The sequence below is a fragment of the Macrobrachium nipponense genome, chromosome 36 (genome assembly GCF_015104395.2).
Source record: "Macrobrachium nipponense isolate FS-2020 chromosome 36, ASM1510439v2, whole genome shotgun sequence".
Lineage (NCBI taxonomy): Eukaryota > Metazoa > Arthropoda > Malacostraca > Decapoda > Palaemonidae > Macrobrachium > Macrobrachium nipponense.
Genome location: NC_087220.1, coordinates 29,656,650 through 29,667,033, shown reverse-complemented (window position 1 = coordinate 29,667,033; position 10,384 = coordinate 29,656,650). Strand labels below are relative to the sequence as shown.

General features: G+C 39.2%; 1 protein-coding gene across 1 annotated transcript; it reads right to left on the bottom strand.

The window, feature by feature from the left end:
- Nucleotides 1-6,574: 6,574 nt before the first annotated feature.
- On the bottom strand, nt 6,575-9,826 carry LOC135203294 (uncharacterized). The gene is made up of 3 exons (XM_064233047.1): nt 9,716-9,826; nt 9,572-9,606; nt 6,575-7,467 (listed from the first exon to the last, which is right to left on the bottom strand). Exons 1-3 carry the CDS (start codon nt 9,735-9,737, stop codon nt 6,988-6,990), a joined length of 537 nt encoding a protein of 178 aa, XP_064089117.1. The 5' UTR covers nt 9,738-9,826; the 3' UTR covers nt 6,575-6,987.
- Nucleotides 9,827-10,384: the final 558 nt, after the last annotated feature.

Below are 10,384 nucleotides of genomic sequence, written 5' to 3'. Positions count from 1 at the left end.
GCCTCCTTTGTTGAATAATGGTCGAATTGAAGCTTTCCCAATTCGTGTATACTAAAGGCAGCCCGCCTGACAATTCAGCGCTGCCCCTTCCCGAACAACCACCCGCTCCCTATCCCCACGCCAAACCCCCGCCCTTCAATTCCCTTTCAAGTCGTTGACACAAAGCAGGATTTTTCACGCAAGACTTGACAAGTTGGCTGTCACAACACAACGCTGCAATGAGAGTCTTGTGAATTTTATTCTATTTTATTCTGTTTTATTTATTTATTTATTTTTTTGTCGGTGTTGACTTCGTTCTTCAGAAACCTTTCTTCTGACCGTATGACATTATTGACGGGCTGCTGTGAGGCAAGAGCCCGTGCCAGCACAAGGCTGGTTGAATCTAACGACTGGATGACATCCAAGCGCGTGTAAACCCTTTAAACTTTCGGAACTAATGAAAAAATAAAAATAAATGGTAAAAGTTCATTAAAAATTTCATATATTTATGTGTAATATTAATATATATATATATATTATATATCTATATATATATACATTCTATATTATCATATATATAGATATATATATATATATATATATATATATATATATATGAGTCTGGTGAAAGTGACTTCGAAAGTTGGGTGTCCAAATTTCAAATTATATGTAATAGTGCCTCAGTGGCGTGGTCGGTATGGTGCTGGCGTGCCACCTCGGTGGTTGCGAGTTCGATTCTCGGGCATTCTACTGAGGGGTCAGAGATGTGTATTTTTGGTGATAGAAGTTCACTCTCGACGTGGTTCGGAAGTCACGTATAAAGCCGTTGGTCCCGTTGCTGAATAACCACTGGTTCCATGCAACGTAAAAACACCATACAAACAAACAAAATATGTAAAACATTAAAAACTCTTTTAAACTTTCGGGAATAAACGATGAAAAAACAAAGTCACTTTAAAAGTTGGGTGTTCCAATTTCACAAACTTATTTTTAAACATTATGAGGCGAAGAGAATGATCTTCAATTCAGTTTAGAATCGAGCTCGTATTAACCAGTTTTCCTTCTTTCCAATAATGGCCCCCATAGGGGGGTGACGCCGTCATTGCACCTCATTCACTGCAATGTAGGCATTACCTAAGGTTCTTTGCAGCGTCCCTTAGACCTCTAGCTGCAACCCCTTTCATTCCTTTTACTGTACCTCCTTCCATAATCTCTTTCTTCCATCTTACTATCCACCCTCTCCTAATGCAACTCCTTTTGAGATTTTCCTCCTGTTACACCTCTCAAACCTTTTACTGTCAATTTCCGTTTCAGCGCTGAATGGCCTTAGTTGCCCCAGTGCTTGGCATAATGCCAAAAATTCATATAAATCAAAAATCAAGATCCAATAATGCCAAATAGAAAGTAAAATCAGGGAGAGAAAATCTACCCCATTGGTATTTGTGACCCAAATACTCGACACCACCTCCTCTTCTTCGTCAGTACTGGAATGCAGTTAACTTAGTTACCCACATCGGCGCCATTTGCATTTTTCTAAACTACATACGAGTGACAAGAAAAACAAGTAGAAAATGCGGCGCAACCGAGTTTTCTGTACAACGTATAATGCTATATGAGCCGCGGCCTATGACACTTTCAGCCACAACAAGAATATGGCTTGACCTATAGTGTTGCCAGATGCGCGACTGTGGCTAACTTTGACCTTCAATAAAATAAAAGCTACCGAGGCTAGAGGGCTGTAATTTGTGTTTGATGATTGGAGGGTGGATGATCAACATACCAATTTGCAGCCCTTTGGCCTCAGTAGTTTTTAAAATCTGAGGGCGGACGGACAATCCATTCTCAATGGTTTCATTTTACAGAGAACTAACTAGAGAGAAAGATAAAAAATCAGAGCAAAAGGTATTCAATTGTTTCATGGATAATAGCCGAATCTCTGCTATCAGACAGTCACCCTCCATAGGGAGATAGTGCCCTCAGTGCGCCTCACTCGTTGCACTGTAGACAATGCTTAAGGTTCTTTGCAGCGTCCCTTCGGCAGCTAGCTGCAACCCCTCTCATTCCTTCTACTGTATACCTCCATTCATATTATCTTTCTTCCATCTTACTTTCCACCATCTCCTAACAATTATTTCCTAGGGCGACTGCTTTGAGGTGTTCCTCCCGTGACACTTTTGCTTTATAGACCTTCTCTCAATTTCCTTTCCAGCTCTGAATTATCTCATAGGACCTAGAGCTTGTCCTTCGGTCCAAACTCTATATTCCATGCCAATGCCATTGAATTGGACAGAGAGACGAGAGGCTAGGTAGGCTTAATGGGATTGAAAAATATGACTTGGCAATAAACAAGGTGGCACATTCTTTGATTTAAAGTCTGTTGAAAACAGCATTTTCATTCAGAATGTGGACACACTTATCATGAAGCATGCAAAAAAAGATTATTTACTTTTTAGAAATGCTTCCAGCATAGTATAGTACAAAGGATTTGATTAGTATCCGAAAATATTGTTAGAAAAACCCCTTCATACTTTGTCAGTAAACCCTGTAGCAGGGTAACTTTTGCAGAGTTCCTTCTGCCCCTAGTTGCAACACCCTTCATTCCTGATAATGTCCTTTCTTCCATCTTATTATCCTCAACCCTCTCCTAACTATTGTTTCAGAGGGCAACTTCGAGGTTTTCCTAATGTCACACCTTTGTTACCTTATACTCTCAATTTTCCATTTAGCCCTGCATGACTTCATAAGTTCCAGCGCTTGGCCATCAGCCTTAATTGAATACTCTCTCTCTCTCTCTCAGACAGGAGAATTGCATATAACAAATGGTGTTACTGAAGATCCGAATTTCTAAAAGAAGCCTCAAGAACAGTGCCACGTCTTTGGCAGTATTACATTTTATGACCTTTTAGTGTTTGGAAGAGAAACGCCATTTATATTAAGTACTCGGATTCGTTAAATGCAGTGTTATCAATCAGTGCAAAGCATACTATTTTATAAACAAGGCAAAGAAAGCAACAAAGATCGTGAACAATGCCCAGTGTTGAGCTTACCAAGAACTTCTTGGAGGAGGCATGAGCCGACCTGCAGTTTACTCGCGACGTGTGCAAGATTTTCCCCTTACACATAAGTTGTAAACATTATATTCCTAACTTTTAACCTATATTAAAACGTGCTAAAATCTAAGGTCAAATAGAGCCTAGTTTCACCAACAAAAACTAAAATAAATACACTTTTATTACAAATCATTTTTTGCCCTATTTAACATGCACATTATTTATTTTTTACATTTGCATTCTAATAAATATATCATGAATACCCTCTAAAATTCCTTAATTCAATGTGAAACTCCCTTTTCAGACGTTTTTAGGCTCTTCATAGACCTTTTCTAACCTCCCACTACAACAACAAAATAGTTTGTAGGCCTACTCCCCGAGAAAGCAACAATAACTTAGACTAAAGCTGTCCTATTATATACACAACACTCAGTACCTAAGGTAGAATTTACATTTATGAGCCTCGGGTAAAACACGTCAGAGGCAGCTTGGATGCTTGTATAGGCATATCATTGGTAAGAATTGGCAATTAACATTTGACTTCCTGCTCTACCTGACTAATAAGGTTATAGCTAAGTTAACCATAACAATATATAAGTCTAGGGTTCTTGAAAAAGAGTTCATTGGAGAAATAAATCCACAGTTATTTATGGGTATGTATATTTTATTTAAAAATAAACTCTGCAGAGAAATTCCCGAAAGCTCTATGTACAGATTTATCTTTAAATATATATACCCATAAATAATTATGGATTTGATTCTGAGTTTCAAGAATCATTTAAAGATTTAATTGCTGTAAGACCTGTTAACTATGGGGGTTTTTACACACGTTCAAACTTAATCAATGTTAACAGATTTTTCTAAGGAAAGAGGCAGGCGAGGATTACAGTAAACTGTCTTTTTAGTGAGCCTGATATCTAGGGGAACCCATTAAATTGGGCTTTATCCCCTTTGTGTCTGTCTGGTCTTCACTATCACACTTGAAAGTAAGCTGGTGCTGTATGCAGATGATATAACTACCATATCCGCCATCATCATTCTCAGAATGTGAAATCAAATCACTGATCAACTTAACAGGGAAGTTAGTGGTGTAGTCCTTAGGGTATGAGGGTGTTCTTGACCAAAACCAAGACTGCATTGCTTTACTGAAATCGTAACATGATCCAACCTCCCTAATCGCTACCTCTTTGTGCAGCTGTGGGGTCGTCTCACAGTTTCACCTTTAGAGCCCTGTACTCCATCTCGTTTATCTTCTGGATCACTTAATCTTGCTATCAAGCCACTCGAAGTCTTTTTTATTACTGTCTTAAGCTCTGAATGGCTGAAAAATGTCTTAGTTTTTGGCTTTATAGCCTAAATTTCATATTGTAATGTTTTATGTTAATCATTAATGTTATTTATTAGCATGTTTCAAGTTATTCAAAATCTTGACCAAGTCTTTTTTTTCACTGTCTTAAGCTCTTAATGGCTTTGAAGTTATTTGTTAGCATGTTTCAAGTTATTCATAATCTTGACCGCGAAGAGTTTGCCTTTCTCTTATTTCTCAAACGGCGTACTGCTATGAGGAGCCTCTCAGAAAATTCAATGCTGTCCTTGGCTTGTCCCACAACACTGTGAATACATTGGCATTATAATAATAAAAATATATAAGCTAAAGCCCCTCAGCTAAACATATTTAATTAGATATTAATGTTGCCTCAGTAGTGTTGTACAACTTATATGTTATTGCCTCTTCTAGGAACCTTTCTCTCAGGACTTAATTATACTCAGTTTTTTTCATCTGTCCATCCGCCTGTGGTATTTTTGTATGGTAACACTGTGTCCCGGGCTTTAGATAGTTACATTCAGCTTACATTCAACAATAATAATAATATCCTATTTTGAATATTAACGGTGTAATTACCATACAGTAATTTATTAAAACACTTTTCAGTCGCAAATGTACACCCAGATATCCTTTTATTTACCTAAAACTTACAAATAGCGTAACTATCTAAAGCCCGGGACGTAGTGTTACCATACAAAAACACCACAGGGGGATGGACAGATGGAAAAAAACAGAGTATAGTCTTGATCGTTTTGATGCTCTAGTCCTGATATGGCTTATCTCTTGAATAGAGAAGCTTTATTTGTGTAACTCATCATTATTACATTAAATAAAAAAATACAATTATAAATGTCGGGTAAACGTTTCCCCCATCATTCCGTCTAATGACGTGTGACTAGACCGTTGCCCTACCAGTAAGCCGTCCTGCTGGTAGAGGATTGTGATGAATCGTGAAAGTGATTATCAAGCGATTTCATGGTGTATTCGTCTCTGTTAGTTGTTCAGAATCAGGTCCTCCCCCTCAGGATTAGTAGAATAAAGGGTTAGTCCGCCTCTGACCAAAATATGGACAATATCACGCATAAGGTCGTCTGGCTGCTTTTGGTTGGGGTTAAGATAAAGTAAAGCTATCAGTCAGTATTTGAGCTTCCCAGAGTGAAGAACAAAGAAGCTGTCTCAACCTGGATTAAGGTGCTTTTCAACTGGTCAGTCCTTGTAATCTCAACGACCTGAGCGTGTCCATGGCTTCTCGCTCCGTATATGAACGCAGCTCTAATCAGAGGCCACAGGATAAGCCAAACGTGAAATTTACCATAGTGACCCTTCATTTCCTTGTTTTCTTCTATGGTAAGTTTCCAAGCTTCCAGTGATGTCACAAACATCAGGATAGGCCAAACGTGAAATTTGCCATAGTGACCTTTCACTTCCTTGTTTTCTTCTATGGTAAGTTTCCAGTGACGTCACAAATATCAGTAACGCCTGGACAGTCTAACCCTGTACTGTATTAATCCTGGTCCTCCTCATTCTTTCACACCTGACAATATTAAACTGATTGCTGTGGGGCAAGACCTGTGCTGGCAGAACGGTAGCTTGCTCCAAACTAACCAAATACTTTAAATTGGAAAATGATAGATTAATCTTGTCATCACATCTATATTATAACTTTTTGTTTTTATAGTTTTCTGTAAAAGAAGGCTATTGAGATGGTTTTGTCTTTCCGCCCTCAGATCTTAAAAACTACCGAGGCTAGAGGGCTGCAAATTGGTATGTTGATCATCCACCCTCCAGTCACTAAACATAACAAATTGCAGCCCTCTAGCCTCAGTAGCTTTAATTTTATTAAAGGTTAAAGTTAGCCGTAATCGTACTTCTGGCACTGCTATAGGTACCAACGTCACAGGCCACCACCAGACCATGGTTGTGTTTCATGGGCCGTGAACAAGTGTTTAATGGGCCATGGCTGAGGCCACCACTGGACTGTGGCTGAGTTTCATGGGCCGGCAGGCCCGGGCTAAGAGTTTCATACAGCATTATAAGCTGTACAGAAAACTTGATTGTTCGGAGCAGTTTCTACTTGTTTCCCTTTGCTCTTCATGTGTCCTTGGCCTTGTGTCATAAAGAGAGAATATTCATAGTGCTTAATCATAATAGTAATACTTTACTCCTTTTGCCCAATTGCGTTGCTCGAAGTCGCTTATAAAGGTAAAAAAGAAGCGAGTTTGTACCTTAACACTAAGCATTTTATTTATCTCTTTGTGGACGGAAGAAAACACACACAATCCCTTTGCTGGAGACGAATGCATATTGTGAACGTCTTTCTCGAATAAACAGAAGTAATTAAAAAAAAAGCATTTTACCTTGATAATGAACAAGATTCATCAAAATAAATAAGAGTTTTCAGTGGATAACAATGACTGTTATAGAAATATTTTGACTTGTAAGTAGCGAACAATACCGAAAGAGAAAAATTTCCACAGGATTAGAAGTTGAGTCTTCTTGGAGTTAAGTGACGATTTTTGTTTGGTTCAAATAGAAATGATGAAATTAAAGTATAAAAGTTATTGTTGTTAGAAGCATCCTTCACCAGATAGATCCCAACTGAGAGTTTGGGACCCCTGCGGGTCAGATCTTTCAGTGATAAGAAGGCACAGGGTCAGCATGGGTCACGATGTAAGCGGCTCCACTGTGAGCAGCTGCGTCTAGGGCAGCTGCGTCAGCGTGGTGCGTGAGGTACGAGACTGCATTGGCGATGTTGGGATCGTTAGCCTGGGCGATGACGCCATGTGCCGCATCCGCCGCGGCTGCGTCAGCGGACTGGATGGCGTAGTTCCCGGCACCGATGGTCTTGGCTGCGTATGGGTCTCCGGCGTGGATGGCGGCATTGTAGTACCATTCCTGCTGGGCTCCGTAAGTCGAAGGGTAGAAACCGAGGCCGCCGCCGGCATTCAGGACGTGGGCTGGGGCTCCTGCGCTGCCATACCCCGCACCCCCATTCCCTGCCAACAACACGTGGACACCTCCCGATCCTCCTCCATACCCGCCATAACTGTTGCCTCCTCCATAGCCGTAGCCTCCACCGAAACCGCCTACACTGGCGCCACCTCGTCGGACCTGTGAAAAGTGCGCCATTTGGAAGCATTTTCATGAAACTCGTCAGACACGCGACCTCAAAGATCAATATTAACATGAACCCTATCTTTTTGCCAAGTACCATCATTATTTATATATATATATATATATATATATATATATATATATATATATATATATATATATATATATATATATATATATATATATATATACAGACAGTAGAGAATGTATGTGATTGTCGAAGGGTTGGAAGAGAAAGTAAAATTGAGAGTGGCTGGGTGAGAAAATGAAAGGTTTAGTGGATGAAAAAGGACTATCACTTTTAGAGCAGTTCATAAAGAGAAGAAAAGGCAGTGAGCAGGTGAACAAAATAATGGATTGGAGGTCAAGACGAAAGGAAAGGAAGAAAAAGATGGCAAGAAATGAGAATAGAAGGGTAGTAAATGCGAACAAGAAGTTCAAAGAGAATAAGAATGTTTGTTGAACCCATAAATTTCAGAACAAATGATGCACATGGAAAAGTGCCTTTTATGAATGACTTTTTTTAAACTTAAAAGCCAGAAGAGTGGCACAGGTGAGTGATACGAGAGTCGAAGGGCTTGGCGTGGCATATGTTTTAGAATGCTCGTGGAAGTTACAGTTGATGATGTACTACAGAGGATAACATACAGGCCGAAGAAGGAACACCAGAAATCAGGGAGGTTACAAACTGATAAGGCGATGACACTGTCAATAAGTGGATGACCAAGGTTTGTAAGGTATTCTGGATGAGGAAAAGTTCCTAAAGAAGTAGTGACATAAATCACTACACTAATGCATAGCATAAAGTTTAAAAGTTCCTACAGAAGTATTGACATGAATCACTGCTCCTATGTATAAAGTTCAAAAGTTCCTAAAGAAATAGTGACATGAATCACTGTTCCTGAGTATAAGTTTAAAAGTTTTCAAAGAAATAGTGACATGAATCACAGTAAGGGTATAAAGTTACAGGTCATAGAACAGTACGTAAGTATAAGTTTTCTAGTCATAACATGACTTAGTATACTACCATAGGCCAAGTGTATGGTAGAATTTTGACTCCAAAAGTAAGAGATGACTGAAGGACTGATGTGAATTTAAACGTTCAGACAGTGAAAAATGGTGTCTAGATCAATATAAATTCTATGTCATATAAATTCTATGTGAGAAGTTTGATTTTAGAGAGGAAATTAAATATATTGCAGGTTTTCACCTAGAGATTCAATAGAGAAGTACTTTATAGGGTGTTGAGAATTGCGTAGAAGGTATGTCGCTGAGAGCAGTGAAAAGGGTTCTTGAATACTTTGGTATAAAAGTAGATGTGAAACGAAACTGTGGTCTCTCATTGATTGTTCAGTATCTTTATGGATTGTAGAAGTTGATTATCTACCCAATGCGCAGTCTAGGTCAGTGATTCTTAACCTTTTTTGGCCCATGCAGAATGTCTCCTATCCCTCCTTTCCGATAGTGTCTGCCTCAGAAGGTGCATTCCAAATGATATACAACAAAATACTGACACAAAGACACAAGCTAGCCAGCGTGATCTCTCAGTAGTGTTGACCAATGCACACTGCGTTTTGTGTGGTCCAAGGACCAAAAGCTGGTTTAAGCCTGCCATTTGTGGTCACAATCCCCCCGCCGGTTGAGAACCACTAGTCTAAGTCAAAGGAGGTGCAAAGGTGCTCTGAAGGATTGTAAAACAGGTTCACAGTTCATTGGGGTAAACCCTTATAGTGTTTTCTTTTGCAATTCCTTGCCAAATAGCTAATGAATATATTTTGGCTCCTTAAAAAAGAAGAAAAAAGGGGGGTAGGGCGGGGACTGAGAGAGATGATATAGACTAAATTTGAAAACTGCAGGGAGAATAATATGTAAAGCCTACCATAATCAAACTGCTACAAGCTAGAAATAAATTCATATATGTATTTACCCACATGTTGCAGGCTGACGATCAGAATGATGATAATAAGTTCGTTAACATCAAATTGAAAAAAGATAAAGATTTTAATTCCAATATCTGCTGAAAATGTTCTCAATACCTTTTCAAAAGAAAATTAACGTTTTTTTCCTTAATAATAATAAATAATGCAATGGTATTACTTACCCTTCCAGCGGCAGCGACGCCGATGATTACAGCAACTGCGAAAATATTAAAAGGAATTAGTTTTAGACTGAGAGAGCAGGAAAAATCAACCTGTGTTCAAAACATGACTGTAACATCGAAACCAGCAGACAGTATTCGTACTACCTAAGGCAACAGCAGACCTCATGACTGATATCTACACTTTCCGATCGAAAGATTTCGGTAAACTGACGCTTTCTTACTCGATCGCCCTGGTTTTAATGCTGGCAAGACAAAGAGGAATGCCTCGAATTGTTTTTTTTAGACTGAAAAGGCTGCCTGCCGCCTTACGCGAGATTGGCTGGTGGGTGATTGGGTCACACTTTCCTTTTGCTCTTTTCAGCTGTTGGTGAATTACTTGACCCTATTGGCTTGTTTTTAAGAAAAGTTTTAACCTTTTTTCTTTATCATTCCACCTGGCTGGTCGTCCCATATCGCGAGAGTACTAGGAAAATCATGAAAACAATATAAGACTACGGTTCAATAGATATATTACACTTTCTTTCAACGGGAGCGTCATAGAAAACGGAGTTGAGTTCCCCTTCAACGGCCTCGAAGGACGACGGTTACTTTTCATTTGGTCTTTTCAAAAGCGCCTTAAAAGGTATCTCGCCGAATAAAAAAAAACATTTGTTTTCCGAATACCACTGGCTCAAAGAACGTAGGGACCTTTTCCACACCCTCTATATATCGTAACCATTACATCTGCACGAATTACGTCACGAATTCTTGGCGAGCTGACATGAAGGTCGTAGGTATAACCTAAGCAGTGTCCGTTATTATTTTACTGAAAAT